The following is a 27,407-nucleotide window of genomic DNA, read 5'->3' as shown; positions in this document are numbered from 1 at the left end:
TTGTGCAGGAAGCATCTCTAATTCTAGAAAGCCAAAGTAGCACAAACCTCCATAAAGGACTTCTTTGCACAAATTAACTCACATTAGTTCCAGGCACAATGAGATATTTGTGAAACCTGATGATTGTGAGAACGATTTGACCCCAAAACCATTTTCCCTCTGTGCTGATGGTCACAAGCTCAAACTCTGCTGTGCCTCTGCCTGTGGCTTGCAGAGTTTTGCCTGCAGGTAAAGACTTTTACCTGGGCCAGTTTTACCTGCTCTCCTACCCCAGGGGGTGAGAAAGGTGCTTGTGGGGCACAGCAAACACAAAGAGAAGGTGGGGAATGGAAAAGATTAAACCAGAGCAGCAGGCGAGTTTCTGATGGCTGCAGTGCACAGCACCAGAGCATCTCTCTGCCTCTGCAAAACCTGAGCAGAGGGAGGTGCCACAAAACACCTGCAGAAGGGCCAGGCACAGGTGTTCTCTCCCAGTCCAGGGGATATTGACAGTGGCTTGTTCTTGGTAAAACACTGAGCAGCCTCTGCTCTCTCCCAGAGCGTGGCTAATTTCAGTGCCAGGTGAAGAGCCCTTGCAAGCCCCACCTGCATGAACAGAGCCAGGAGGGTTTGCAGTGAAGAGCCCTGAGCACTCAGGAGGGTTTGCAGTGAAGAGCCCTGAGCAGCTCTGCCCCAGGAATGAAGGCAGTAATGGGATCATTTATCTTTGGGATGTCACCCTGACACCAGGCTGTGCTCACTGACTGCCCGTGCTGATGGGAGAGGGCAGCCAGGACAGGGCCCCCCTGCACCATGTGGTCAGGTAGATTTTTAGGAATTATAGCCTTGCCTCATTTCAAAATGCTGGCAGCTTTTTGTTAGCTCCATTTTGTTTATGCTTTTTTTGCTCCTGAACGGAAATAGAGGTGCACACACTTAATCCACCTCAGCCAGGCAGTTCTTCTTGTTCCATTTTAATTTGCCTCAGACACGAGGAGTCCAGGGTTTCTCTGGGTGTCCAGGATTGCTCTCCCATCACCCACTCTCTTTCCCTCCCAAGTCACCTGATGACGTGTGTTATCTGCCTGTTATCTGCAGCCCTTCTCCCAGGAACCAGCCACCCCACTCCTCCACAGCATCCAGCCACAAAAACCCCCAGGTTTGCCAGGCATTTGCCCAAATTCCCTGTCTGCACAGAGGAGCAGGCAGCCCGGTGCAGCCACGGCTGGGATGTGCCTTCCCTTGCCTGTGATGCTCCTCCAGGAGCTCCTCACAGCGTCAGGTTGTGCATCTGTTCATGAGCTTTGCCTTCCTGACCTCTGAGGAGAAGTTTGCTTTCCCAGGCTGTCACGTCTCAATTAGCCCTGTCCCTGTGGCAGGGCAGTGTGTGACACGGGGTCACCAGGTCTCCACAGCTCTGTGGTTTCAGCATGGAAAGGTAAATACATCCAGCAGTGCTTGGAGCTGCCCCTTCCCTGCAAGAGACTGGCCTAGGGCAGGGACATAGAGCAGAGAGCCCCTCAGATGGAGGCAGAGGCTCCTCCTCATCCCAGCTTCCCAAAGGAAAAGGAAATTTGGCAGAGGCAATGCTCAGCAGTGACCTGCCCTGGCCACATCTGATGCCAGCCCTTAACCACAGTCCTGCCACTGAGCTGCTGCAGACAGGCAGCTCCAAAGCTTGCTCCTCTCACTCTGTTGTGATTTCTGCAGGCAGCAGAGATCCTGCCCTGGAGACCAGTATTTAAAAGGAAACCAAACACCAAGAGGCCCTATAAAATCTCCACCTCCCACTGCTGGAGCAGCCCCAATTACTTGTCTGGCAGAGCTTGTTCCAGCTCCCAGCTCATCCCTCCTACAGCCCAGCAGCCCCAGCCTGCCAGTGTTTTGGGATGCTGAGCCCCTCCATCCTCCTCCTCCTCCACAGGAATGGGCTCTGCCATCACCCCAACAGCTCAGACAGCTCCAGGGCTCTGACCCTGAATCCAGGGAAGAACAGGGATAGGAGCAGCCAGAGCTGTTCCATGGAGGGAGGGGGAAGGAGAACAAATTTAGCCCTGACTCATGCAGGATAAATTTGCCACCTTCAGCAGAGCTGCTGGGGTGCCAGGGAGGGGCTGGTTGCCCCTGCTCTGTGCTCAGTGACCCAGCACATCCCAGGAGGGCACTGAGCCGGGCTCTGCTCCCCGTGTGGCACCACGGGGATTTTGCAGCTGTGGCAGTGAGGGTGGGACTCTGCTGATCACTAATTACTGAGGCTTGTAATCAGCCAGAGGCACTGCTGAGGTTTCTGTACCCAGAGAGCTCCAACTGGCTGTCCTGACATTTTGATGCCAATTACCAAAATGCCCACACTAGAAATAGCTATAATTGATAAGGCAGGTCAGCGAGTGTTAATGAAGCTGAAATTGAGACAAAAATGGAAATGAAAGTTTGTGACAATGAGAGCAATTTTCCTCCCTCTCGGATAGCTGGATACAACTGTGTTATTTATGGCTGGGGTTTTAAAATAGGATGCTTCCTGTGAGGCATCCAAAGGAAATGCCAAGTTTTGCATCCCATGTGCTGGAATGGGCAGGGCCAGGTGGGTGCCCACAGCCACCCCAAGCCCACGAGGACAGAGGGGTCCCATCCTCACCCATCCCACCCCAAGCTGGGTGCTGCAAGTGAAAACAGCCAGGGTGGCTTTTTTTTCCTCCCCCAAACCAGCCAAAAAGCAGATGGAGGGGAAAATCCCTCCTCTCAATTCCTGCTAGACTAACATTTTACCTGCAAAATTGAGGTAGGAGGCTTTTAAATGGCTTGTAGGTGGATCTGGTTCTAGAAACAGCTCTGTTTTACAACAAGTCTTTGCTGTTTGAAGAAGGAGGGTGTAACAGCAAACACAGAAACAGTTAACTGCAGCCTGATGCTCCTGCCTGCTCTCCCCAGGCTGCTGAAATGTAGGGATTCGGGGGTCACTGTCACAAATTTACCATTAAAGCAAATGCCTGTTTCATCCCTTTCAAGGGTGGGTTTTCTTTAAAGCTTTCATCCTGGCAGAGATGTTTGAGGAGCTAAAAATAGGCAGCAAAGTCACGTGAGAACCTCCGGATGTGAGAAATCACATAAAAGATACGAGTGTGAGTCCCTGTTTCCTTGGAAATAATAGTAGTAGTAATTCTTGAATGTGAGGTTGTAATAGCAAGGTCTGAAACCGGCCCCTTGTTCTCTGAAACCCTCTGTGAGCAGCCAGGGCAGGGTAAAACCAGATGCCAAGGGAATAAACTGCCCCAGAGCTGTGTGTGAGGAAAACCCTCCCCTGCAGAGCTCCAGAGAATCAGCAGTGCCAGGGGATTTGTGTGTGCAGGATTGGACCTGGAGCCACTTCACAGAGGGATGGGAGAGCTGGAGAGAGGGGGTGGCACAAAGGAAACTCCTCAGTCCCTGCACCCTCAAATTTTGTGTCTGGGTTTAAATTCAGATTTTCAGCTGGTGCTAGGTCAGAGGGTTGGCTCCAAGCCTGGGATCTGGACACCTCTGGAGGGATTCCAGATCAGGAGTCCAGTCAGTGGCACGAGCCATCCCTGGTGGGAGTCACTGAGTCAGTGACAGCACAAAGGGCTCTCACCCCTCCACACGAAATGGCTTGTACTTAAATTTTAACATCCTGACTGAGCATTTGAAGCTCCAGGCAGTTCCCAGGGAGCTGGGCAATGCTGGGCACTGTTAACAGCAGCACAGTGACCCGTGGGATGGCACAGCTGTGTCCCCAGGGCACGGGCACAGAGCCACCCTCCAGCCACTGCAGCTGCCACGTGGGGTTCAGTGACCTGAGCCCCCTGCCCTGCCCCATCCCTGCCTCCTGCTCCACTTTCCACTCCTGCTCTGCCAGCTGGAGCTGCACACTGCCTCCTATAAATCCTTTCTAAATGAGCATCAGCATTTAATTTATTTCAGGAAGACTTACTGCTTTGCCTGTATGGATTCTGCATGGGAAGCACGGGTAAAGACCAGTGCTCAGATCCCAGAGCCAAATGCTCACCAGTCAGTAAATGCTGGAATTTGGGCTCCATAACCCATCCTGCCAAGTCAGAACTTGGCACTGTGAGACAGCAGTGCTCAAACTTTCCACTAAAGCAGCTCCCAGTGCCCAGCATGTTACTGGGCATCACTGTGAGTCGCCTACAGACAGGAGAGCAGATGTGGCTAAAATCCTTCCACTGCTGCAATTTGCAAAAAGATCTACTGGCAGTGGAAGGCTGCCAAATTTTTCAAATTTTTTGAGCTGGATGTGTTGTTCCCCTAGGCTAGAGAAATGCCACTTTTTTCCTCACTCCTCCTCTCTTTCCTCCTTTTTTGCTGGCATCACCACCATCAGCACATTCTCTCACTCCTTTTTACTGGGAAACAAGGATGAAAGAAAAAGAAGCAGGAGCACCCTCAGCAGCAGCAGGATCATTCCTCTGAGCACTCAGCTCAGGTAGGTGGTACCCAGCACTCAGCAGGATGCTGCAGAGCCCTCACCTGAATGTTACACTCACTATAAAAACCTCAAAATCGGCCCCAAGCAGGGATTTTGCTGAAATGATCATCGTGCCAGATGCTCCAGCACTCCACCACAGCCTGCCTGTCGCTCTGGTTGCCAGATGCCTTCATGAGGTTTTGTTCTGGATGACCAGAAACTGAATTAGGCTGCATCCAAAGAGCCAGTGCAGGGTTGCTAGGAGATTGCTCTGCAAGGAGCTGGCAGTCACAGGAGGCACTGGTGGGTGCAGGGTGCAGGGATAAGGTTGTCTCCTCCTGCATGTGTGACTTGGGCATCTGTGTGCAGGCTGCAGACTCTCAGGGCAAGAAGACTTTGGCTCAACTTTGAAACTTGTGGAGCTCATGAGTAGGGTGGGAAAGGGATGCTGGTGAGGCCATTGAGCAGTGCCTGTAAGGAAAAGCAAATTGTGGGACAGCAGAGGCTTCAAAATTATATCCCACTTCAAAGTTTAAAAAAAATAAATTAGCTTCCCCCTTTGATGTAAGGTGAATTGCTTTTATGGCAGGCAAAATGGCATTTCCTCCCCCAGGGCAGTGTTATTTCAGTAAAATCTCTGTTCTGCATGACAGCAGATAGTGCCCCTGACCCCAGGTGATGCCCCAAACAGCTGGGGCTGGTCCTTGCCTGGCTGCACCAGCCCTGCTTCTCAAGGCAGCAGGGCAGGATGGCCACTGTCCCTGTCCCCACGCTGCTGGCAGGCTCTGGGAGGTGTCACAGGTTAATTCCATTTACTCATTAGGGCTGGTGCCAGAGCCTTTGTGGGGAACAGCAGGGAAATGAAAGCAGCTGCAAGAGGGGTCAGGGCAGGCAGGGGAGAAGACAGGAGGGAAATTCATCTGGGATTCAGGGAGAATTCAATCCTGCCACTTCTACCTTCTACTAATAAAATGATGCTATACAAAAAGGTGAACTTTGAGGCTTTGGCAAACCTGTTTGTTTTAATAACACTGGTTACACAAATTCTGCCCTTAAATGCAGCTGGTACCAGACACAGAAACCAAGAGAATGAGCAGGCTGTAAAAGCAAAGTGGGTAAAGAACATTAAAATAAACTCCTCAATAATCTGTGATGCTCTGAAGCCTTGAGCACATGGTCACCTGCAGCTGTTCCAGTTGCTCTGCTGGTTTTTTGGGTTCTCTCAGGGATTGTGGAGATGTTGATTCAGCTCTTCCCAGGATGGGATGGGGTGCTGTGCTGCTCAGCAAGCAGCCTTTGCTCCAAAATCCTGCACTGACAGCTGTGGCAAAGGCAAAGCAAGTCCTAATTCATCACATCCTACTGTACCAGGCACACCTAGCCTCCTCAGACATCCCACCTGAGAGGGCAAAAAAATAAATACATGCACACATATGTTTTTCAACAATGTCCCTCATTTCATGCACTTTTTGGGTGGAGAAATTTCCACACTAATGCTGGGAGGAGAGGATGCAAAGCTCTGCCTTAACACCCTCTGGAAAGCTAAAACATTCCTTTGCCAAGAGAGCACAGGACCAAGTTCTCGAGAATCTCCCCAGCAGAGCAGGTGAGCCCAGGGCCCTGGGGGTTTGGGGAGCTGTGCAGATCCCAGTTCCTGCCCTGAGCCTCAGGCTGCAAGGCAGGGGCTCCAACTGCTGAGGAAGCAGGAATGTGCTGCTGCTGCCTCGCAGGATCTTGGCTCCTAACAGCAATTGGCGCAGAGTCATCCTTATCAGCTAGCACATTAATCTTAATTAACAGATCGACAGCAACAGTTCCTCCCTGGAGCTCCCCTGAGCATTCCCAGCCTTTGCTGTGCTGCTGCTCCAGCATCACTGTCGTTCCTGACACGGGGAAAAAGACCAAATTCTGCACACAGATGGAGGGGCTGCACTGGCTCCAGCCCTCCTGGCAGCACAGCTGGGACACCAGAGGCACATCCACCCACAGGGACCAGGGGCAGGAGCATCCCCTCCTCCCCAGGCACAGACCCTGGTCTGGGCTGTGATGCAGCACCCACAGCCCCTGCACTGTCCCATGTCCTCTGTCCAGGGACAGACCTGGGAGAGGAAGGGTTTCCCCACGTTTGCATGTTTCATAAAAGGAGGATTTTAAAATGAAAAGAGAAAGCAAAGCCAGACAGATTATCTATGAAAATGTGGTGCAATCAATCCAAACCAAACCCCAGCAGCAGGGCCTCTCTCACCTTCTGCTCCCTGCTTCTGTCAGGGCTGGGAAATCAGAACTGACTGTCCCAGCATCAGTTCCCACCCCAGTGCCTGGAGCTCATCTGCTCTCCATGCATGAGCAGCACTGAGGGCTGAGGCTCCAGCCAGCAGGGACCCCAGTGCTGGCAAGGGACCACAGACCCCAGTCCTGTACCCTCTGGGGTCAGGGGCACGAGTGGATCCCACACTGGGGGCATGGCCAGCACAGGTCCAAGCAAGCCTGAGTCCAAAGAGGCAAAGGCTGTACCTGGGGGCAAAGGAGTGAGGAGAAACAATGAAGTGGCTGAGGCTCCAGTGAAGGAGAGAGACATGACAACCCCTGGCTGCTGCAGTGTGAATTTAGGGCACAGTCATTCCCACCAGGTAATTAAAGGGCACAGGGAAAACAACCCATGTCACCTTGTCTGAGGACATCTCAGGTCAGATGCAGAGCCAGGACAGCTCAGGCCTGGCAGAGCTCAGACAAGGATGTCGTCCTCTTATAAAAAACCCCAACAAACAAAACACAACACCACCACAAAAAAAGCAATTCCCTTGTGCAGGTCAGCAAATCCCATCTCTGTCCAGACTGGACCATGGGGTGGAGCAGGCACTCATGGCCACAGCAGCAGCCTTGGAGGACCAAAATCATGACTGCAACAAGCAGCAGGCTGAGCACTCTGGATACACCCTGTGAATTCACTAATGAGGTGTCCCAGGATGGTGAGTGCCCTCTGTGCCCCTTGCCCTCTCCCTCTGGGTATCTCCACACTCAGCCCTTGCTGCAGCAGTGGCTGGGATTAGGGATTCCTGCTCCCCCAGGCACTTGGGAACCTGAGGCTCAGTTTCTGCCCTTCCACAGGTGTCACCAGAAGAGCAGCCTGGTTTGCAGAAGTTCCTTTCCAGGGGTGCTCAGTAATTCTGGAAGCTGGAGCACCACGTCAGGCAGAGAGGTCAGCTCCAGGCTCTGACTGCTGAGCACACTAATCTAAGTGTTTTTCCAACAGAAGAGAGGAAAAACCTCATCTCAGCTGAAATACCAAGGCTTTAAAAATTAGTTGCTGTTCATGTGCAGTAGCTCCTGTTATTGAAAACACCATAAAAGTTTTACTGTGCTGACTTAGGGCGCACGTAAAGAACCTCGCTTGTCTTGACAGGCCATAAAGGAACTTTTATGACCTATTGGGTCAATGATTTGCAAAGAAGGATTTACACTGCTGTCCAGGGCTGGGATGAGCTGCTGGAGGAGGAACACACCAAAAATGGCTCTCAGAGCTGAGGGGTGAACCTGCTGTGGGATAAACTGTGTCTGTGCAGCACCAGTACGTGTGTCAGCATGCCTTGTTCTTACACAGACTGTGCCAGCTCAGAAGGGCACAGGATTATGTGAGTGAGTTTAACTGATTGACCTTTATTCTTTTGGGGTTGCAAGTGGAGTTTTAGGAGGGAAAAACCTTACCCATGCATCAGTTCAGCTCTCCCCTGGGGATAAATCTTCAGAAATCCAGGCTGAAAAATCCCCAGTGTTGCAACCACTTTATCTTTTATCACAAAGTGTCAGCTCCACTGGTCCAAGGTTCACTTTCAACACTCTCCTGGAGGAACTTAAGGGAGAAGAGGCCCTGACTTAGTGAAATATCATCGCCTTGGGCTGATGTTGCCAGGTCTGCTCAGGACAGAAGAAATGGTGTGAGGGAAAGCCCTGCTGTGCCAGCAGCCTCCCCTCAGCACCAGGGCTTCTTTATTTATAAAGCACCAGCACTGGGCACACACAAGGGCAGAGACTGCAGCTGTAGGCAAAGCTCCTGAGACATCCAAATCCACACCTCCAGCATCAGGGGCTGTGAGAGGGGCACAGGACCATTTGCAAGTGACAAAAACTGCCCTGGAAAAGGGATTAAGCCCCCAGCCAGTGCCACCTTCCTGGGGCAGCACACCCTCCTCACAGCCTCTGCTCTCCCTGGCAGAGAGAGACAGACTGTCACCCCAGTCCCCTCCAGCCCAGGCTTGGCTGCTGACATTCACTGCTGGTGCTGGAGCCATCCCCAGGGCTGGGCAGTGATGGGGGGAGTCACCCAGAGCACCCTGCATGCTCCTGCCCAGGCTGAGCAGCATGAGGGAGCAGGATGGTGCTGGCCATGGGAGGAGCAGGGTTATGGCAGTCACAGAGGGAGCAGGATGGTGCCAGACATGAAGGGAGCAGGATGGTGCTGGCCATGGGGGGAGCAGGGTTATGGCAGTCACAGAGGGAGCAGGATGGTGCCAGAATGAAGGGAGCAGGATGGTGCTGGCCATGGGAGGAGGAGGATGATGGCAGTCACAGAGGGAGCAGGATGGTGCCAGAATGAAGGGAGCAGGATGGTGCTGGCCATGAGGGGAGCAGGGTTATGGCAGTCATAGGAGGAGCAGGATGGTGCCAGCCAGGAAGGAGCAGGATGGTGCTGGCCATGGGGGGAGCAGCGTTATGGCAGTCAGAGGAGGAGTAGATCGGTGCTGGCCATGAAGGGAGCAGGATGGTGCCAGCCAGGAAGGAGCAGGATGGTGCCCAGCAGACTCAGGACCTCAGGGAGCTCTGTCCCAAGCCTGATGCCTTCAGGAGGGAAACACAGCCCAGAAAGATCAAACACTTCAAATGTTTCTCTCCCAGGTGCCAGTGTGAGCTGAAAGGAAAACCAGGGAAGTCTTAGTGCTGGAGGGTGTAAGATCTTCCAGCCAGGCACTCACAGCAGTGCTGCTGCTCCTGGGGTGATGTCTGGAGGGTCTGTGAGGGATGAGCCCCCCAGGCTCAGCTCACCCAGCTGTCCAACACTGCTGTGCAGGTCAAACCCTTGAACTGGGGCCTCTTCCAGCACAGCTCTCCCTCCTGCAGCTCCCATCCACAGCACCAGGGTCAAGGCACATCCTGGGCATTGAGGTGGCTGGACCCTGCAGACTTCCCTCCCCAAAAAGCTTCTCCTTCATCCCTCGGCATCCAGATGGATTGAACCAGATTTGCTGCACACGTGGCAACCAAATGAAATGGTTTCTTTGGCAACAATAATGAAAGCTTAGGAAAAAATCTGCTTTCTGTCTCCTGCGACTCCAGCAGCCCAGGTAACAGAGCTGGAAGCAGAGAACTGCAAGCATCTGCCTTGAATTACTGCCTCTGATAGGAATCAGACATGCACTCCAGCATGTCTGCTCCACGTTTATTTATTTATTTGGGGCCTGATTGATTTAAAGACTCCCTATTGCCTGAGCAGCAGCATGGCACAATAATTCACTTGATCTCTGATTTATATTTCATGTTCAAGTGAAGCAGGATGCTTCTGTCCAGCACAAGAGCTGTGTGTGCCAGCATTGTGCTCAGCAGCTTCAGAGAACCTGGGCACAGAGAAAAGCAAAAGCTGTGGCTGCAGAAGGGAGTAATCACAAGATAAAAGCCCTGTTACACATCCAAAACTGTGTGGCCAGGGTGACAAACTGAAATGGGGACTCACAAATCACTGTCCCTATTTGCTCCCTTGCACAATGCTCAGTCCCAGGCTGTGTTTTCCAGCCAGGATCCATGCTAGCTTCCCCTTTTCCCAAAGCACCACCCTCACCCCACTTCTCCAACAGCAATCCAGGGGTCAGTTCTGAGTTTTTCCATGATGCTGGAAGACTTTGAGCCTTTTACAGCTCAGTGGGCGAGAGCACAAGGTCCAAGGCTCCTCCACTCTGGCCCTGGTGGTCCCTGGGTTTCCTCTGTGACCTCCTGCCAGCAGCCTGGCTGCTCTGCCGTGGGTGAGGTAACTGCACCTAATTAAGTCCCTCTGCTCCTCTGCCTCCCATATGGGAAAGGATCAAAGCTCTCCCCAGCACACTGCAAAGGCAAGGGGGGCCCAGGAGGGGTGAGACAGGAGGGGTTCATGGGCTGGGAGGGGGATACAGCCACAGACATCCCTTTTTCCCTGCCAGCATCACCCTTCCTCCAAAAACCCCCAGGCACCTCTGGCTCCAAGCAGAGTCAGGAGCCCCACGGGAGACAGGGCCAGCAGTGACCCCTTCACCCCATGCCCCACACCCCCAGGGTGCCAAGGGCTGCAAACACCCCCGGGTGCTTTGCTGCCACTTTGGTGGTACCAAAAATAGACGCGAGCTATTTCAAACCCTTCTCCCTCCTTCCTACAGCAATTGTTACACGGAGCAGAGTTAAGATCTGCTATTCTCTGCTCTGCTTCCCACTTGGAAATACCTTCTAGAAATTAAGGAGGATAAAAATAGTAGCAGTGAATGGGAGCAGGAGTGAGCTCCTCTCTTCAGAAGACGCTGCAATCACGCCGCGCCCGCAGCCGCCGTGAATAGCGCTGCCAGCTGATCTCCTTCAAAGCACTGCTGAATGAGGTCTTAGCCTCGTAATTTAAGGGGATGAAGTCCTTCCTGAGGCTGTGAAGATCTGGGCTTTCCAGATCTATTATTTTATATTAACTCCTCCTGGACAGCCTAATTAGACGAGGGAGAAAGGGCTGCTCCCTCCCCGCTTCGTTATCCAGGGCCCTTCCTCCTCCCGCAAGAGGTTTTATTTGTGCTGCACAGAAGATTTATCAACTGCCTTTATAGCCCTCCCTGCACTAAATCACACTCCTAATGGATAGCCTGAGGTAAGAACACCACTGTTTATTTTATTATTTTTTTTTAATCTATGGAATAGCAAGGATATATGCACACAGAGCTGCAGGCTGAGCTCTGCTGCCCGGACAGCAGTTTAAAGACTCCCGAGTGGAATTACTTGCACTGGCCAAAATCCCAAGAGAGAGCTTGTGAAAGCCTCAGCAGGAGCATCTCAAGGTCCAAACACACATGACAAGCCAGGGATGACTAAAGCAGAGAGGCAGCTTTCCCTGCTCACCCTCTGCTTCTGTGTGTCACCAAATCTGTGACCAGATCCCAAGCCCCTGTCCCTGCAGGAACAGATTAGCTCCAGCTTTGCCAGCAACCTGGAAATAATCCAGATGTAGAGATACAGTTAGAAAATCTCTATTTACCCTAGTCCAGACATTGAGAGTATTGTTAGTGCTAGAAAAAGAAAAGAGATAAGCATCTCTTGCTAGATCTCATGCTAGATAGAGAAAAGAAAAAAAGCATCACTGGATTTCAGAGCTGTTTGAGATCCACTTTTGGGAATGCAAACCCCCTTCTGGCAAACCCAAACCTGTTGAGCACCAGAAGATTCATTAACCCACTACAAATAAACTCCTGATCCTCTGTTAGGAAAAACATCTCCCAGTGTCCAGCAGGACAAGGCACAAACTCCCAGCCATGTGTAAAATACAACACAACCCATCAGCAGGAGTGACTCCAGTGAGCCAGGGCAGGCTCCTCCCCAAGGTGAGGAAGGATGGTGGTCTGGGAGCTGCACATCCAGCTCCTGCTTCTCACACAGTGTATGGATGTGGGGAGGAAAGGGACCACCCCAATGGAATCCTTTAGATAAAACCCTTTTCTGCACTGATTTAGCTCTCTGGCTGGCAGAGAGGGCAGAGTGAGCCCACAACACCCAGCTCAGGGCAATCACCAGCTCTGCAGGAGTGAGTGCTGGCTTGTCACTGCTCTAGTGGAGTCACCTCCCACTTGTTTTAACTCATTGCCTTTAACCTAATATCCTGATTGATGAGGACTTTGGATATATAAATCTGTGGGATTTATAACTTGGCACAGAAGGAAAATTATGATTGGCATCTCTAACAGGACTTGCAGAGGATACATGGCTTTGTTAGGACCCAAAAGCAGAGATGGACCTGTGTGGTGAGATAAACTGATAACAGGGAACAAGTGCAAGGGCTGACAAAGCTCTTGGTGAGGGGTGTCCAGCAGGGCCATCTCGTCAGGCTGCTCCAGGATTGCTGGAGAAACAGAATGCAGGCTGCTCTCCTGCTGCTCCTGCAGCCTGGCCCCTGGCCAAGGCCAGAGGGGATAGTGGCAGGGGGATGGCAGACCCTGCAGAACCCAGGGGGATGGCAGGGGAATGGCAGGGGGATGGCAGGGGAATGGCAGGGGGATGGCAGACCCTGCAGAGGCCAGAGGGATGACAGGGGAATGGCAGGGGGATGGCAGACCCTGCAGAACCCAGGGGGATGGCTGACCCTCCTGGGATAACTAGGAATGTGGAAGCAGCCAACACAGGCAGCAGCCAAGGCTGAGTCACAGACACCAGCCAGCACACAATTCCCAAAACCTGGCACCCCTGCCAGCCTCTCCCACCCCCTGCCAGGCTTTCCCTCTCTGAGTGTCACCACAACTGGGGAGCTGTGCAGTCAGGGGAGGCTCCATCACTCATTTCCCCTGTTCTATTGTGGCACAGCAGCTCCCAGGTGGGTCCCTGCCAGAGGCTGTCACAGCCATCACATCCACGCTGCCACAACAATCCTGCCCCAGGAAACTGAGAATTCCTTTTCCAGGGAACACTTCCCTAACTCCAGTGCACAGTTTCCTTCCTTAACTTCACACCAACAAAACTTGGGTTGAATGAGGAGAACAATAGCAGCAGCTAAATGCATTTCCATCCCCTGTCTCCTGGTAGCAAGCACAAGTCCTTGCATGGATGCAGGGATGCTGCCAGGCTTCCAGAGGCTCTGCTGTCAAATCTGTTAAAGCCTGGATGCAGCACTAACCCTCAGCCAAAGCCTCAACCTCTCACAAAGGCTGAGCAGAGAGATTTTGAGATTTCAGAGGCTTCTCCTTGCTGGGGATGAAGAAAAGGGACTGTGTATGTGAGAGAAATTGAAAGGCACTAGTTGTTTGCTGCTGGGCAGAGACACCCACAGGGTTCCCCTGGCTGCAGGGCAGCTTCTCCCTCCAGGCTCTGTGGAGCCTCTTCCAAAGCCATTGGGAGGCTCAAGGCTGATGGATGTCTCTTCAAACCTTTAAAAAAAATCTGGGTGTATAAAATAACCCACCCAGAGAGTAGCATCTGCCTTGATCCCTAACCAGTTCCTTCTGCTGCTCCATGATTTTTTCTTTGTTGGATCAGAAAGAAATTAATTTAATAGAAAGCTACTTTTTTCCTGCCTTTTTTTCATCTCATTTTTATAAACCCCATAGGAAAGTAAAGCATATGAACAGAGACAGCCTACTTGCTGTGGAAGCCAATTTGCAGAGTAAGACAGCAATAACCACCCAAAAGGGGTGGGAGGGATTGTTGGCCCTATTTACTCTTGGCTTATGCTGGAGATTCCTCAAGAGAGTCAGAAAAAGAGTAAATCCCTATCAGAGACAACTTTTAACAAGCTGTGCTTTTAAACTTCACTGCACCTTTAGCCTGCCCCATAGAATATCTCTACAACCTGTGTTAAAATACACCATCTATATTTAAGATTACAGCTTGTATGTATTAGAGAGGTATCAATTCCTGGGTGAAGGCAGAATTAAAATTTCAGTGGTTCTGCTTCTCTGCTGTGAGCTTTAATCCCTCCTAAAATACACACACAAACATGGAAAACTCCTCCTGCCAACTCCACACCAAACCTCCTGGGCAGCATGAATCAGACAGCACAGCATGAGGAGGAACAAAAATCAGCTTTATCCATTCCCATTCCACTTACCTGGGCCACTACGTGCTGTTCCTACAGCATTTCAGCCTCCTCCTGCTCACAGGGATATTCTGTACCCAAATTCAGCCCCCAAACTGTTTTTTTCCAACACATGAGAGAAACTTAGAGCAGCTTAAACACCTCAAATCCCCTCCCTCTCACTCTGTCCAGCTCCAGCAGCTGAGGCCAATTAAAAAGCTTCCTAAAAACCTTTTGAGATGCTGTTATCAAGTGTGTGTAACACTGGAATTTCACAGTATTTCTGGGAATCTCAGCTTTGGATGCCTGTGCCTCACCTGCTGGCAGGAGGAAGGGAGGATTGCCAAGGCAGGGATGTGGAGCAGCAGGGATTCTCACACTGGGACTCTCTAGTTGCCACTGTGCCATTTTCAGTCCTTCTCAGAATGGTTTTGGAGAAGGGGGGAGGTGGAACAGCCTCTTAAAGACATCAGAACACTTTTGACAACTCCTAACCATGAAAGAAAAGAAGATGGAAAAAATTAATATTAGAAAGTAATGAAATTCCAGTATCCTGGGAATAACACATAGTCACGGTGGAGAGCAATCTCTCTCTCTTTTCCTTTTCCTTTTTTTTTTTTTTTTTTTTTTTTTGTTTGGAGACAGAGGAGAACAAGGGAGTATTTGTTTCTTGATTCCTCATCTAGGAAGCACAACTGGCTCGTGCCTTCCGTGCTTCCTGTACAGCCAGGGCTGCCAGATCAGCCCCTGCTGTGTGAGGGGTGATCCCTGTCTGAGGAGCAACAGGGGACTGCAGCAAGTGCTGAGATGTGCAGCACTGGCTGCAGGAAGACAGCACTTTTACCTGTATCAATACCAACTGCAGACCAGAGTCAGCACAGAGTGCTCTGCACTGCCACAGGCTTCCCTGCTCTGCCATGGGGAAGTTTTGCAAGTGGGATAATTGCAGTGGTGTGAAGTGCTTTGATTAGGAAATTCTGAAACAACTTTTGATGTTATTGGTGATCTCTGCATGCAGGTTTTTCCTCTGCTGAGAATAAACGATGAGAAAACACGGCTGAAGTTTCCAGTGTCTTCCTATTAGATGGGTTCAGCTGGAATCAGCATCAGCCCCAACTCTGTCTGGAAAAGGCTCCATATCAAGCAATCCATCATTGTAAGGGAAAACAGCAAACAAGACTTGCTGTGTTTGCTGACAGCAGGAGCAAAGGCAAGCAAGACTTGGGCATGTAAATATTCAAGGAACAGCCAAGAGAAAGGCAGGTAGAGAGCCCCAACACTTCCCTCTCCTTGTTGCTACTACAAAAGCCACAAGGGCATCCAGATGTTACAAAATGCAGCCAGTCTCCCTCCTCCTTCCAGATCCTGCTGGTTCTCCAGTTCAGTTTGTTCTGGTATTCTTTTAATCTGATCCGTTTGTGAATCACATGTGAAGTTTCACAGCTCTGCTGTTTAAAGCATTATAGACTCAGGTTTACCTTTAAAAAGCCAAGTGGGGCTGTAGGAATCAACCCAGCCTGCTGCCAGGCAAGCCACCAGCCAGAATCTGAACATGTGTATCATGGAGGGACCCACAAATCCGTGAGTGTGGCACTGCATCATCCTCATGCAGTGACAGCCAGCAGTGGGGACAGCTGCAGCTCCAGCACTGCAGGTGGCCCTTGGCTCACAGGGCTCCAAGACAAGGAATTTCCAGACTAGTCAGCTGAAATCCCAGCAAACTGGGCAGGCTCTGAGGGAGACCACACTGCCATGGAAGTCTTTTGCTGGCTCCATTCAAGCATCCAGGTGATGAAGATGAGGCAGCCTCCTCCTCTCCCTGCAGCTCTTATGCTTTGCCCCCACTCTGGCTCTGGCACCTTTGGCTGGTCACAGGTTGAGGACAGGGTCTGTACACTCCTCAAAGCAAGGATTGTTCCTCTGCTCAGTCCTCAGCATGCCAAGAAAGTGCTTTTCAGGTCTGTAGAACAACCACTACCTTTCCTGTTTCTTCTCATTCTTGGCACAAAGGCCCCTGAATCTCTTCCAACTGAGGTTAAAAGCATTCAAGTGTCTGTTTGCACATGGGGTTTTCTAAAGCGACCTCTATTTGCAACACACACTTCCCCCAGCATACCTAAAAGTGTCCAAATGGCTTCTCATTTAGGAACTGCCCTCCTATTCCCAGGAAAAAGATTTTGTCCCCCCAGCCTTTTATCTGTTGCTTTGTTTTCAAATTTCAACTTCATATTTGAACAGTTATATCACATATCTCCCATCTTGGGTGGTGGAGGGGAAACACAAACCAGAAAGAGCACAGTAATTCACATCACCTTGTTTCCTAGACAGTGCACCAAAACACTGCTTGCAAAATACCACTATTTTTATGCTACAAAAATACAATTAGACTCTCAATTACATTTTATTAAATTTACTCCTGGGACTTAGAGCAAGACAGGCAAAGGAACTCCCAAGGGCTCTCAGTAAATCCTCTGTGCTAAGCTTTGCCACTCCTGCAGCTACAGAAACAGGAAAAAATATTATTTCCAGGGACCAGAAACCCAAATTCTGCAGACACATCTGCCACAAAGTCTCCCCATGTCATGAGTCCCAGGGAACAAACTGGATTTACTCCCTGGACTGATGTTTTCCATGGGCACAACCTGTTTGCAGAAGTGGGTGCTCGAGCTGGGGGCCAGGAATGAGCTGGACACGCTGAGGAGCTGCTCCAACAACAGGACTCTCCACCTTTTCTGAATACTGGCATCTCCCAAAAAAGAGAGCTTTCAGATTTAATTAAATTTTACTATTTTATTTGTGAAAAAACTACAAGCAGAATTAATAAATAGACATTTCTATTTAAAGCAGGAAAATGATAAAGTGGCTTCTAATAACAGTCGTGCACATGCCAGTAACAGGAATATATTAACATCTTTTATTTGCTAGACAAAGAGCAGTGTCCAATATAAATTTCCCAAAAACATTTAAGACCTGTGAATTTCTGACCAGTTCACAAAACCACCATTGACACTTTAGCATGAAGATTAAAACAAACCTAACAGGACTGTCAGCTCTAAAGACTTTACAGAGCGGAAAAACTTTCAGAAGCGTTATACAAGCTGTCTTTCTGGGCAAATGAAAAATAGAGCTCGTATAATACATTAACATAAAAATCCACAAGATAAGATTATGTTTTGACATACTTAAACAAGCATTCTATATTTGTCTCCAACAAACAAAGCTAAGGAAATAATGTAACCATCTTTACACAGTAAATTAAGGTTACAAGTCATACACAAGAACAGAACTGCTTGCGCATTAAAAACTGTTCAGCTCCATTGTCATACTCTAAATGTTGGCTCTTAAAACCATTCGGTTACATACAAGCAAAGGTTATTATATAGTCAGCAATTAATAAATTTTCAATAATTTAAGTTTATGGTAGAGCTTAAAAAAGTAGACTGAGAATGATCTTGGTAAGGCAGGTGAAAACATCTCAGTGGAAATAAACTCACAGAAGCTGCTGCCAAATTTTGGATCTGTCCAATTTGAAGCAAAGTTCCAATTGAAATAAATAGCCTGGTGGTGTAAAACGCTGTCACCTTTCCTTTGCAGAACTACGTCAACTGAGCGAGTCAGGCAAGCTGTGTCGGTGTCTGTGTGTGTCTGTGTAAGAGTCGAAACTTCGCCATCGGAACACTGTGCTTCACTTACCTGCGTTCTGTGCACTGAACACCGTGAATCTGGTCCTTCCCTACACTAGTGTTTGCTTGGTTTGGTTCTGGAACACCTTCCCCAGCACGGCCACGGCGGAGGGAACCCCACCTGCAGCGCCGCAGGAGCGCCAGCTTCCGAAACTAAGTGAGAAAAGCAAACGCTTCATTCAAACCCACAACACAACAGCTACGGAGGAGGCTGGGCACTTCCTAACTGATTGCAGAATTACAGGTCACTTTTTCCAAAGAAATTTTCCCATCTGTTTATAGCAAGCTACTTCACCGAGGAGGCACACCAAGGGACAGATGTTACCGACTTTACCACGAGTAGCTGGGTACGGCGTTAAAGCTTTTTAACTGATCTACAGGTCTAGTTTCACTTGAAAAAGAAGCAATTTCCTGGTACACACAATGCTATTTTTTTTTCTTTTTTTTTTTTTTTTTTTTTTTTTGCACAAATTCCCAGATCCAATGAAGAAGGTGAGCACGTGGTTTGACTTGAAGCACCAGAATGAACCCTGCTGAGGCGGCAGGACCTGCCACTCGCTCACGCTCTTGGCTGGATCACGGCCGAGATGCACGCAAGCCTAATTGATAATGGATCATTTATAAGGCAGTGCAAAATATACAAGTTCAGGGGCATCTTCAAAAAATCTCTCTTAAAAAATTATTCCAATACATTTCAGTAAAATAAATAAATATGGCTGACCAGTTTACCCTCCCTGAGACCCTTAAAGGAATAGTAAAAACTGGAAAAGGAATGTCTTTGCAATATCCCACTAATGTTAAAATGTGGATTGAGATATTCATAGTATTTAAAACTATGTATAATAAATTGTCTTGATGCTCATAGGAAGCATCTGTTTTCCTTTGGTTCTTTAATACTTTTAAAAATGCTTACAAAAGACAGCCTATACTGTGAATATAAGCAGAATTAAGTTGGGGTGCCCATGTTAACATGTTCAGAATAAAACCACTGCTGCCAAGGCACTGCCACTGCACATGCCTTCAAGCAGGGGCTCTACCAGATCCCTTACTCACACATTTCTGTCGCCAGTGTGAAAGGAACCTACGTCTGCTACTCAAAACCACACAGATTTTAAAAGAAATCTTAAATCAGTTGCCTCCACAAAGAGAAATTTCTCTTGCCAAGCAAATAATTCAAAATATAACAAGCAGGCACAAAGTTGTCAAAATGTGGCCCTCTTTCATCAAGCCCAAAAGTTATGCATTTGATGTCAGATGAAGCCACAGCCTCTGCGCCTGAAATTACTGCAAAGCACCCTGGGGCCACTAAATAAAGATGAAAAGCCAAAGAGGTTTGGGGTTTGTTTTGCTTTTTGAAAAAAGTTTGTTTCACCTCTTTAGCCTAATGTTTTAGCAGGATAATGCATGGAAGGTAAACTGTAAAGCAACACCAACAGGCCAGGAAAAGAAATCAGTCTGGATAGCTTTAGAGTAAGAATGAAGGAGATGCTGGTCATGAGCATGAGTCACGCATCGCTCACTTGCCAGCACAAAAACTTTTCCCTACTTTTGCTCCCACAGCAGGAGACTTGGAAGTGTCTAAATGCTGACAAGCCCATCACTGGACAAGATGGTGTTCAGAAACCACTCTTGGGATACAGATGGACTTCAAGGATAAGAGCCACCCCAACAGCATGGATGGGACAGATGGAACAGGGCTGACAAGCACCGACCCACATGTGGCTAGAGCGAGCACCAGCTCGGTTCCTGGACTCAGGATTGCTCCAGGCTCCCTGCTGCCTTCAACCCACAGCAACCACTCCAGTTCTAGTCACCTCAGGCACTGAGGCTGCTGGTTGGAATTCATTAACAACACCAACATGTGTGGGACTGGCTGTGCATGACACAGCCATGCTCGTGTTACCAAACACACGGATCCGTGGTGTAACACCAGCAGTCTGGCTGGGAATGCTTCTGCTCCAGCTGGGCATGGACCTGCACATCACCAACCTAGGGGAAGTGACCCTAGGGGAAACACCAGCTCTCTGGAGCAATCCCCTCTCATCTCAGATCCCAAGCTGTAACAATGAAAACCGTGTCTAGTACACTCTAGCCATTGCTTAGGGAAGAAACGGGGGAGGAACGATAGAGAGAACAGGTCCCATCCAAGTTCAAACCTTCAGGAACACTTTTCACCTAAGACCAGCTCCATTTCAGTTTCAGTATTTTCACAGAAGGGGACTGCCCCAGATCTTGAACTGTTCAATTATTTTGTTTTATCACTTCACAGTGTTTCAAGCACCAGCGTTTCCATGTATTGGTTTCAAATAACCCTTTATATATATTTATTTATATATATATTTATATATAATTTATATCAAAACTGATAGTACACAGTATAACTGGAAGAAGAACTGAACTTAAAAAGGATATGTTGAAAGAGGATGGAGTTTGTGAATGCAATAAATAAAGCCCCCTTCCCACCCCACCCACTCCCTACCCCAAAACAAAAAGTTGTCATGTTCATGGAAAATTGTGCACAGCAGATATTATAAAAAAGTAGATTCAGGAGCACATCCAATTATAAATGATTGTTAGGAAAATCATATAAAACAATGGAATACATAAAAGTGTCAAGAGTAATCGCTAGGGTGAGAAATTCCTTGGTGGCCAGATGCCCACGGCAAGCAGAAATGATCCTGGTTGCATCAGTCAGAGGTCGATGTCCAAGAAGTGTGTTCAAGCACAGAAGAGGCTCTCCAGGATCTGAACAGCGTGGGCAGGTGGAGTGTTTGAATTTCATACCCTGATTCATAGTTTCCACAACTCCATGTGCAATTTTTCAGAAAGATTCGTCGTTGACTGCCGACATGTCCCCCTTGGGCGTGGAGGAACGGGACGAGCCCTTGTCTGTGCTCTCAGAGCCCGAGCTGCTCTGATTCTGTTGTTCTGATCCTGCACTGGAGGTCACTGTAGAAGACGACGTGGATGAAGAGCGAGTCTTTTCTTTAAAGTCTGTGATAATTACTGTGACATTTCCCACTGTGACTGCCAGCTGCTGTGCGGTACTTCTGTCCACATTTTTCAGTCTGGGTCTGAAACGAATGAGAGATATTTAATAAAAGGATAAAAATAAAGGAGAAAGGGAAAGTTTATTAGGAAAAGCATTTGAAAACAAACTCGGTGTGACTCGTGCTCCCTCGCCTGCGCAGATGGCAATGGTTGGGAGGAGAAGCCTGGCAGGCAGAGCGCTGCAGAGCACAGGGTGAAGGTGTGACCTGCTCCTGAGCCAGGCAGCTCCCTGTGCCTCTGAGGGCTGTGGAGCACACTCAGCCCCACAGAACAACCTGTTTCACAGAGCTCTGCACGGCAAGTCTCCTGCAGGCTTCTCCCTATCCAACCCTGCCAGAAAGGAGGACATCACAGCAGAGCCAAGCGGACAGGAGCCAGACAGAGTGAAGGATCTCCTCCCCAAGGGGCAGATGAAAGAGTTCTCTTATCTAAATTCACCATCTCATCATGTGCCCTGATGTTATGAGACAAGGCTGTGACTCTGCAATACAAAACCACATGAAAGCATTCGGCCACGGCTCTTTCATTCCCATGTTGGAACTCTGCAGCTGCAAACAACACAGGCACTGGGACAACTTGGCTTCTCTTTCAGCTGCTTTGAGCTTATACAAATCAGATGCCCAATCAGCCTATGGATAAAATGGCTCAAAATGTTCCCTCTGGAATCGAGACTATTGTAAATAAAATCCAGAATGTACAACGGTAGTTTTTGCAGCCAGAGATTTTGGTTAGGGAAAAAAAAGGGCAGAAAAAAACCATACAAACCACCCGAAAAGAACCCGCTGGTATTTATTGCTCAGGATTATCTCAGTAATTTGCATGCTGTGCTATCATTCAATTAGTAATGTAGCTAATAAGGGTCGAAGCTCTAGGAAGCTGACATTCAAGCACATTTCATGGGCTGGTCCAAATCTCTGCTTCAACAAGCTTTGGACACTCCTCCAGCTACAGCAAATTCTAAGTCAGCTGCAGCGACTGCTGTAATTTACAGCTTTTGCTCCTAATTAAGGGTCAGGCTTAAGCAGTGGAATATTCCCAATAGGGAAATTAAAAAGGAGAGTCTTTATACATCAGTGAAAAGTAGCTTGCTGAGAGCTGCCTTATTGAGAGGGATGGAGGGAAGGTTAGTTTACTTTGGGATCAAGCTCCAGCTTTTAAACCACTCTGCCTTTTCTCCTCCTCACTTGCAGCACACAAGGCTAGTGCAGTGAAACAGAGAAAGAGGGAATTAAGCTCATTTTCTACCCGCTATGAATACGCAATGGCTTGCAGTGAGTGGTAAGTTAACAAGGAAAAAGTCCTTAAGCAGCAGTTATCCAAGTGGTAGTCCAGAATCAGACAGAAGAGAAAAATGCATTGAGGATGGATGTACAGCTTCCAAAATAGAACAACTGCATTTCTGCAAACTTCCTCACCAAAAATGAAGTTACCGCACCAAAAATAGTATTTTCTTATCTAACCTAGGAGGCTGCTGCAATTTTTAGCAAGCATCACAGGAAATGCATTTTTAATAGACAGAAAATACAAACAAAAACCCAAACTACTGCTGCACTGGGCTAACACCTACTTGCAGCAGCCCCTTTGCTCTGGGATCAGCATTTCCAAGCCTGGAGCCGTGCTCTGGGTTCCCAGGGCAGGGAGATGCAGCCACGCTGCACAGCCCTACTCACAGGAGCTGCCAAGCTGCACACACAGCCACGGGGAGATGAAGTGATGCCACTTGTGGCTCACAAGCAAGGCCAGCTGGCTCAGCAGCTTTTGGGGTTTCCGTCCCGCAGATCCCCCGCGCGGCCGCCGCTGTTCCCGGAAGCGTAGTACGAGGACGTGTTTTCCTCCCCGAGCCCCGAGTTCCTCTAGGAAACCCAGCTCTTCCTGTAATTTGCCTCGGTCATTTGTTTCCTCTTGTACTCAGAAAGAGCCAAAATGCTGGCCCAGATACCGGAACAGAGCCTGCTGCCTCCACCTTCCTACAGGGTTGGACATGAACTCCAGCTACTGCTCTTTAAAAGGCAGCTCTGAGTTGTAATTAGTTAAAAAAAAAAAAAAAAAAATTAAAAAAAAAAAAAAAAATTGAACTGCCCATGCATCTTTAAATGCCATGACAAAGTTACATGGAAGGGCTGAGGTACAGGATTTCCCCATAGTCCCACTCACAAACATTAAACATTCACATTACCACTTTTAGAACTGAGCCTCCCAGTCATTTCTCTGGGAGGTTTTCAGGGTTTCCCCTGTACAAAGAGCTGATTAAGCACAGATGGAAACCACCAATCTCTTCAGCACATGCATACAATTTTTGCTTCTTATAGAAGAAAGGGATTGGCCTACTCATGTTATTTTGCAAAATTAAACACCCTGATGCTTCATGTTTACAGCAAAAAAAGTTTTATGGCTAAATAAGTGAAGTGTTTCAAAACATTCAATCTGAAAGTACACAGGAAGGCATGGTATAAACCAAGATATTTTGTCAGAAACAGGCATGGTATCCAACAAATTTAAACAGGATTTCTTAAAAATCCAGAGAGCCCTAAAAGACAATTTACAAAAAGCCCAGAACAACTGTTAAGCAATCTGGGCATGAAAAAAACTTAGCATTCTGTAAAAATCAGAAAAAACTCTTGACAGCACTCCTGAGAACAGTGAATTGCCAGAAAAGTTCCACTAAACAAAACACTTAAAAAGACAGTTTAAGTAGTAAAGGAGATGAGGTATCCTTTAAAAATACCCAGCTAGACCTGGTACTATTAAGGCTTAATTAGGCCTGGCAAAAGCTTGCCACAAAACACGGACTAAAATATTTTGCAGCAGACAGAGTGACTCCTTTAATGAGTAAAAACAATTATTTGATGTAATCTCTCTATGTAATATTATGTCATTAGTCAAGTACATCAAGTCTCCTGCATCCTAAGTCTCAAAATAAGTACCATTTAAAGAAGAATAGGACAAGAAAAGAGTTATTCTAATAAAGCTGCCTCTCTGTAACCAAATCAGGAATGGACACTTCACCCTTTGGGGGCTGAGGAAGAGTTAACAGCAGCCCCTGCAAACAGCTCAGTCTTGTAGCACAGCAGATTTCACACTGCCCTCACTACATTCCAGTGGGTTACTGTGCCAAGGGTATTCCCTCTTTTTAAAGATTTTCATGCTATTACTTAAAAACTTCCAAGACAAAGAGTTTTCTGCAATCACACCTTGCCAACTTGTTGCCAACAGCAGTGCCAACCATATCTCCCATGTGCTTTACAAGTGTTTGCAGCTAATACTGCCCCAGTTCATGTGGCTTCACTATAAAACACCTATTACAGCACATGTTAAAGAGAGATGCAATTCTTATACAGCCCACACAGGCAAAGCCCAGTTCAGCTCTGCCTCTTGTAGCTCTCAAGTTCAATAATACAAAAACTGTTCTGTGATGCTGAATTTTTGATTTAAAAAATGGAAGAACAGTATAGGCAAGACTAGGAATAAACTGCTCTCCATACACTCATTTCAAACTTAGACAAATATCAAACCAGCCACTTGTGCTTTTTGCTGATAGCAAGATCCCAGCAAATCTGTTAATGTATACTTAGTTCCTGTATACCTGGAAAATTATCTTGACAATTAGAGTGACTGAATTACGGATAAGGAAGTAAAAAAGTAACCTTTGTTACTGCTATCGAGCCATGATAAGAATTTGATATGATTGCTGGTTAATGTTTTTCCCCCACTTTGTCTACAGCCAAAAGCATTAATACCCAACTGACAATAAAATTATTTTAGCAGAGAAATGAAAACAGAATGGACAACAGAATTATTATTTCCAAAGCCTGAATCTATCCTCACTAGCAGAGTGTTCAAGTGCTCCTACATCAAGAAAAGAAATGTTTGCTTTTTAGCACAGCTCTCAGATACCACAGGCTCAACTTTAGTCTAGAGTTACCTTGAAGTGTGATTTGAGTCGCTGGTCTTTGTTGTAGTATTCCCAGACTGTATGCTGTTTGCTTCACTAGGAGGATCTTTCACAATATCCGACTTTGGTCTGTGAGAATTGGAGGGAAGAGGGAGATTAGAATGTTGGTCTAGCTGCACAATTAACCAATGCACAGTGCTACTGAAATCACATCACATTTAACACTGCATCCTTCAAACTTACTTAGTCTTCTTGTTAGTGTTCTTCTTTGTAACACTTGGACTAATTTCCTTCTCTTTATCAGGTTTTTCTTTGTCTTGTTTTTCCACTTTCTCCTTCTTCTCCTTCTTAGGTGGTGGTGGGGTTGCATATTGCTGGGCAACTTGTTGTGCCACCAGCTGAGAGTTTATTCTAGGTTTTCTACAATGACAATGAAAAGAGAGATCTATAGTCAGTCTTACATAGTAAAAATAACTATACTGAGAGCAGTATGAAGATTTATTTCAGCAACCAGGGAAGAACACTCCACTTAAAGAGCCAAATGGATGTCCTTATTTGATGTGAAGTACTACTGCTGTAACCAGACAAGACAGAAACGTTAAAAGAAAGAAATACTCTGAACTGCTGTTTCATCAGGTTTTAGCATCTAACTATTAAGTATAATGCTCCCTTGCTTCATCTATGTCATGAAATCACAGCCAATTTTGGGGGGGACCATAGTGAAAAAGCAGCTTTCAAGAAGCTGCCAGCCATACACTGTGCCTATGCTCTAGAAAAGGAACAGAATGTGACAAAAAAGTTTCCTGATAAACATCAGCCTCCTTCATATCCTTCAGTTTAATGTCTCAAGTAAGCTTCTGGTTCAGCAGCAGCAAACCTTGCACAAATAACAAGGAACAAGAGAAGGTAACTGAGATGCCTTTGTCCCGAGGGCTGGGCTGGCAGGAGCACAGGAGACAAGTGGGCATTGACACTCGCGCTGGGACAGCTGTGCCAGCCTCCGACACACCGTCCTCACACCACTGTCCCCAGTGTGCCCAAACAAAACACACACCCAAACTGCTCTCAAAGGCTGCTCCCACTGCAAACTGTGGCTTACACAGAGAGGAGCTGTGCATGTAACCAATACCTTGGCTATTGATACTCACACATCCCACAGGAATCGGTACCTTTGTCTCTCCTTCACTCCTCACCCAAACTCTAATGTCCTCTCTTGGCAACTCAAAAACTTTCCCTCCTGGCATATCACAAATACTCTGACTATTCATGATCGATTTAATCCCTTCAACACTCCATAAAGATCTATGCTTCCTGTGACCACACAGCTGGTGGGAGAGGAACAAAAAAAGGGTAATCAACTCCCTGAGTTATCCATAATAAACCAAATACTAATTGCAAAAGTTGCACAGGCTTATCTAGAGCTGTTAAATTGTTCATAAATACAATTCAAATTTTGCACATAGATCAGACTACAACAGATTGCCAGTGAAAGCTGCACCCAAGTACCATCAGCTCCACAGCTGGCACACAAAACCCCAGGGGTTTGTGCTGCAGAGCTCTGTACCTGCACCCAGCTTTTACTACAAACATCTAGAGAGGTTTCAAGCACCTACTTTAGTGGTGTGATGTGTTGAAAAAAAAACTATAAAACATTAATTGCTCATGCATAACATTTGCACTGAGAGATGATACACATAAGGGAATACCCAGAGAATTGCTACTCCCTGTCATGGGAAAATCCAAATATCTGCTAAGGCTCTCCTGGTATTGGTTTCCTGTATAATGGCACCAAGATGTTCTTACTAAAGCCAGATATACTAAAGTGTTTCATTTCTCAGCCACAGATTATTATAAAATCTATGCAACAGGTTGTAATCAGGCCTCTGATCCATCTCGACAGCTCTGGCATTTCGACTTTTCATAGGAAAAAAAACAACATAGAAACTGTAACTCAGCTGATGCTACAATCTGCATACACATCTGAGTGAACAATGATCTCATATTCAGCCTTAAATAACTGTGCTTCTGAAGTATTTTGTAGATCAGATCAAGCAGCTACCTGTTTCACAGAACACTGAAGATATTTAGCATCCTTGAAATACAGTACACAGCAATTTCTGTCTGTATGACTGAGAATAAATATGTAAAAAGAAGCAGTTTGGTTACATGGAAAAGATTTTCAGATTGATGCAACCACACTAAAAGCTGACAACAGTAACTTGTGTCAAGAAACCTGCTCACCGCCTACTGAAAAAAAAGATAAAATGTCAAGAAATCTTCAAAGAGAGGGCAGATACCATCTCCCTGCATGATTATACATGATTAACCTCACTGCTTGAAGCTGCCACTTCTGCCCAGACTTACAGTTATTTGCTGTTTACACAACCAGCTGAGTCAGAAACCTGAGCCATTCACGGGAAATCCCAATTCACAAATCTGAGAGATTTTCCCACTTTGCACCACTCTGATGTGCTCCTTGTGATGTGATTTCCAAGCCCTGTGCCCAACCTGTGCAGCTGCCCAGCTGCCCTTCCTGTTGCAAGACTGCTGCACTGAGATACAAATTTTAAAATGCAAATTGAAATA

At 47.6% G+C, this 27,407-nt stretch overlaps 1 protein-coding gene across 1 annotated transcript in view; it reads right to left on the bottom strand.

The window, feature by feature from the left end:
- Window positions 1-17,086: 17,086 nt before the first annotated feature.
- Window positions 17,087-27,407, bottom strand: part of RYBP (RING1 and YY1 binding protein) — a 41,650-nt gene continuing 31,329 nt past the window's right edge. The window contains exons 3-5 of the mRNA XM_056501909.1: window positions 25,065-25,241; window positions 24,852-24,950; window positions 17,087-20,952 (exon numbers count right to left, since the gene is read on the bottom strand). Of these exons, the coding sequence (XP_056357884.1) occupies window positions 20,700-20,952; window positions 24,852-24,950; window positions 25,065-25,241 (529 nt within the window). The 3' untranslated portion in view covers window positions 17,087-20,699. The remainder of the gene's footprint in view (window positions 20,953-24,851; window positions 24,951-25,064; window positions 25,242-27,407) is intronic.

This window comes from Oenanthe melanoleuca, chromosome 12, assembly GCF_029582105.1.
Source record: "Oenanthe melanoleuca isolate GR-GAL-2019-014 chromosome 12, OMel1.0, whole genome shotgun sequence".
Taxonomy (NCBI): domain Eukaryota; kingdom Metazoa; phylum Chordata; class Aves; order Passeriformes; family Muscicapidae; genus Oenanthe; species Oenanthe melanoleuca.
Note: the sequence above shows the minus strand (reverse complement) of the source record. Positions and strands in the feature narration are given on the sequence as shown.